Below are 3,184 nucleotides of genomic sequence, written 5' to 3' on the forward strand. Positions count from 1 at the left end.
CATGGGAAACAGGTGCTATTATTATCCCCATTTTACAGATGAAGAAACTGGTGCAAAAAAGTGAGTTGCCCAGGTCGTCCTGACTTCAGGCCCAGTGCCACCCAGCAATCTCAGAGAGCGTATAGAATTTGAGGCTATAGTACAAATGAATCAGTAGCAGAGACAGAGGAATAGTCAGAAAAGATAGGAGTAAAACCTAGTTGTTTTTTTTTTTTTTAAGGAATTCCAGTCTCTCTTATTTTATTTTTTAATTTCATTTTTTTGATTGGGCAGTGGGGGTTAAGTGACTTGCCCAGGGTCACACAGCTAGTAAGTGTTATGTGTCTGAGGCCATATTTGAACTCAGGTCCTCTTGAATCCAGGGCTGGCGCTCCATCCACTGTGCCACCTTGCTGACCCCCAGACCTAGTATATTTAGAAAAAAGGGGTAGGTAGCAGTATTTCATAAGTTGAAAAGTGCAAAACTGAAGAAAAACTGTAGTCTCTGCAAAGGAAGCACGGAGGGAAGGGAATGTAAATTTCTCGGTAAGGAGAGAAACTATCAAGTAATTTTGAGATGAATAGAGTTAGATAAGAGAGCTTATATTGAATGGCTTGAATTTTCTCAGTAAAGTAAGTGGGGAAGTGCTCAAATGAGACAGTGAAGGCAGAGGGTTATATGGGAGGCTTAGTGAGAGGAAAAAGTTTGGAATACCTTCTGTAGAGTGTGAGATTTAGAGAATAAATTAGAGAAAAATAAAAAGACTACCTTGTTGCATTTAAGGTAGTATAATAGGTAATATATACAATCACCATAAGTTGTGAGACTTAATCTAATCATTAGCTGTGAATAGGGATGGGGGAGACATATAGTAAAAGTAATTCCTTGGGCTCTGTATACTTTGGTTACCAAAAAAGAGTATTGACTTAAAGACTCCAGTGATAGACTTAGTAGGAGTTAGGGTGTGGGGCTGAATAAGAGAAAATACTTTAATTCTAGGGAGGATTCTCAGTATTGTAGTGCAATGTGTTTTCTTAGATTGCCAGTGACTTAATAACCATAGAGACAAGAAGAACAGGAGAAATCAGTTATAACTATTATTTATATCAACTAATTCAGACTAGAAGCAGGTAATATTCTGTGAAGGAAATGGGGTATAGAAAGTATCACCTGAAACTTATAGATAGGTACTTTGGATTGTTTGGTAAACAAGATTATGCAGATGGAATAGTTTTAGTGTTTTGATAACAGAAGCCACAGTAGTCATAAGAGTAAAAGTTGTGGAAAGGTCAGTGACACCAGCTTCCTGGCTGTTCCCATGAAAAAGCCCCATTGCTCAGCTGTGAGCATTTCTCTTTCCAATTTATAATTCCCATTTAATTTCTTATGCTGACCATCAACATATAGAAACTTCAGTGTGGAAAGTCATGATGTAGAAGGGATAACTGTAATGTTAGATATTGCTCTTGTCCCAGTAGTTTTTGACCACTGTTTTCTTTTGCTTTTTAGCAACCAATCAATGGTTTATCCCTGCTGTTCGAGGAGACATTCCTCCAGGCTGTGCAGCCTATGGCTTTGTCTGTGATGGAACTCGCCTTTTGGTCTTTGGTGGGATGGTGGAGTATGGAAAGTATAGCAGTGATCTCTATGAATTACAGGTAATACATTTGTTTTATAGCACCAACTCTTTCTCATATGTAGTATGGAATAGGCATTGTTTTATCTTAAAGCAAAGCAGGTTATAACCTGCCTACCCCTAAGACTAAGAACTTTACTTAACCTGTCAGAATTTTTATACTTTTTTCTTGTTGAGTTTTGTTGTTTTTTGCTTGGCAGTGGGGTGAAGTGACTTGCTCAAGGTCACACAACCAGTGTCAAGTGTCTGAGGCCAGATTTGAACTCAGGTCTTCCTGAATACAGGGCCAGTGCTCTATCCATGTGCCATCTAGCTGCCCCTATGCTAACTTCTTGATGATTGAAAAAGATTAGAATGAAGAGAATTAGATTTTAGTATGTGCAAATCAAGTTGTTTTCCTTTGGAGAAGATGTGGAAAAAATGCCTTATCTACCCAGATTAGGAATTTGGTTTACCCTGTGAGACACCATCCCACATGTGACTTTTTTTGCTTTGGCATTTACTTTAGGGAGTTAATTGATATTTTTTGCTTTTTTGATATAGGCAAGCAAGTGGGAATGGAAAAGGCTCAAAGCGAAAACACCTAAGAATGGACCTCCTCCCTGTCCCCGGCTAGGACATAGCTTCTCTCTTGTGGGAAACAAGTGTTACCTCTTTGGGGGTCTGGCCAATGACAGTGAAGATCCCAAGAATAACATTCCAAGGTCAGGTGACGTTATTCAGTATAGAATACTTCTGAAATACCATTAGGTCTTCTCAAATAATTTGAACTCTTAAATCACAGTATCTTAGAGATATTGTGATATTTTTGGGGACAGCTAAATTGATTATATGACTATGGGATAAATTGTAGTTAAGATAGTTAACACTCTTAATGTTTTAAATTCTGTAATGCAATTTGGTACCTTAAGCTTGGGTATATAGGCATATATTTTATATTCTAAGGAAAGAATAGAGTTAGCTCTTTTTATATTCAACTTCAATTTCAGAATTCTATGGATTTTCTAGTATATGTACTTCCTTGTTTATAGGTGGGGTTGAATAGACTGTGTTCAATAGCAGAGAACTTATTAACCAGGAACACAAACCTCATTTTGACATGAAGCTTTGTTTATTCTCTGTACTGGTCCTTAGTGATTTATGAAACATCTAGAATTCAGATCCATTTCATATCATTGATCAACTCATCATTGGAACTTGACATGTCCCTTTGTTTTTCTCTCTTTCCCATCCATTCTTTTTTTTTTGTTTTAGGTATCTGAATGATCTCTACATCCCAGAGTTATGTCCAGGTTCAGGTGTGGTGGCTTGGGATATTCCTGTTACCTATGGAATCTTGCCCCCACCCAGAGAGTCCCACACAGCTGTAGTTTACACAGAAAACGACAAGAAGAAATCCAAGCTGGTGATTTATGGGGGAATGAGTGGCTGCAGGCTGGGTGATCTCTGGACCTTAGATATTGGTAAGGTGCTTAAGAATGGAACAGTATGTAAGTTGACTAAAGTATTCTATATAGAGGCTGCCATCTGGGACTCTTGGAACTTACTGAGTGAGGCTTACACTGGAA

General features: G+C 38.2%; 1 protein-coding gene across 1 annotated transcript; it reads left to right on the forward strand.

The window, feature by feature from the left end:
- Nucleotides 1–1,489: 1,489 nt before the first annotated feature.
- Nucleotides 1,490–3,166, forward strand: LOC114052999 (host cell factor 1-like; the record flags this gene model as incomplete). The annotated part of the gene is made up of 3 exons (XM_027875798.1): nucleotides 1,490–1,638; nucleotides 2,160–2,320; nucleotides 2,871–3,166. Coding segments are annotated over 3 exons (606 nt in total), but the record flags the coding sequence as incomplete, so codon positions are not given.
- Between the last annotated feature and the right edge of the window lie 18 nt (nucleotides 3,167–3,184).

The sequence above is a fragment of the Vombatus ursinus genome, unplaced genomic scaffold (assembly GCF_900497805.2).
Source record: "Vombatus ursinus unplaced genomic scaffold, bare-nosed wombat genome assembly UNPS02003865.1, whole genome shotgun sequence".
Classification (NCBI taxonomy): Eukaryota; Metazoa; Chordata; class Mammalia; order Diprotodontia; family Vombatidae; genus Vombatus; species Vombatus ursinus.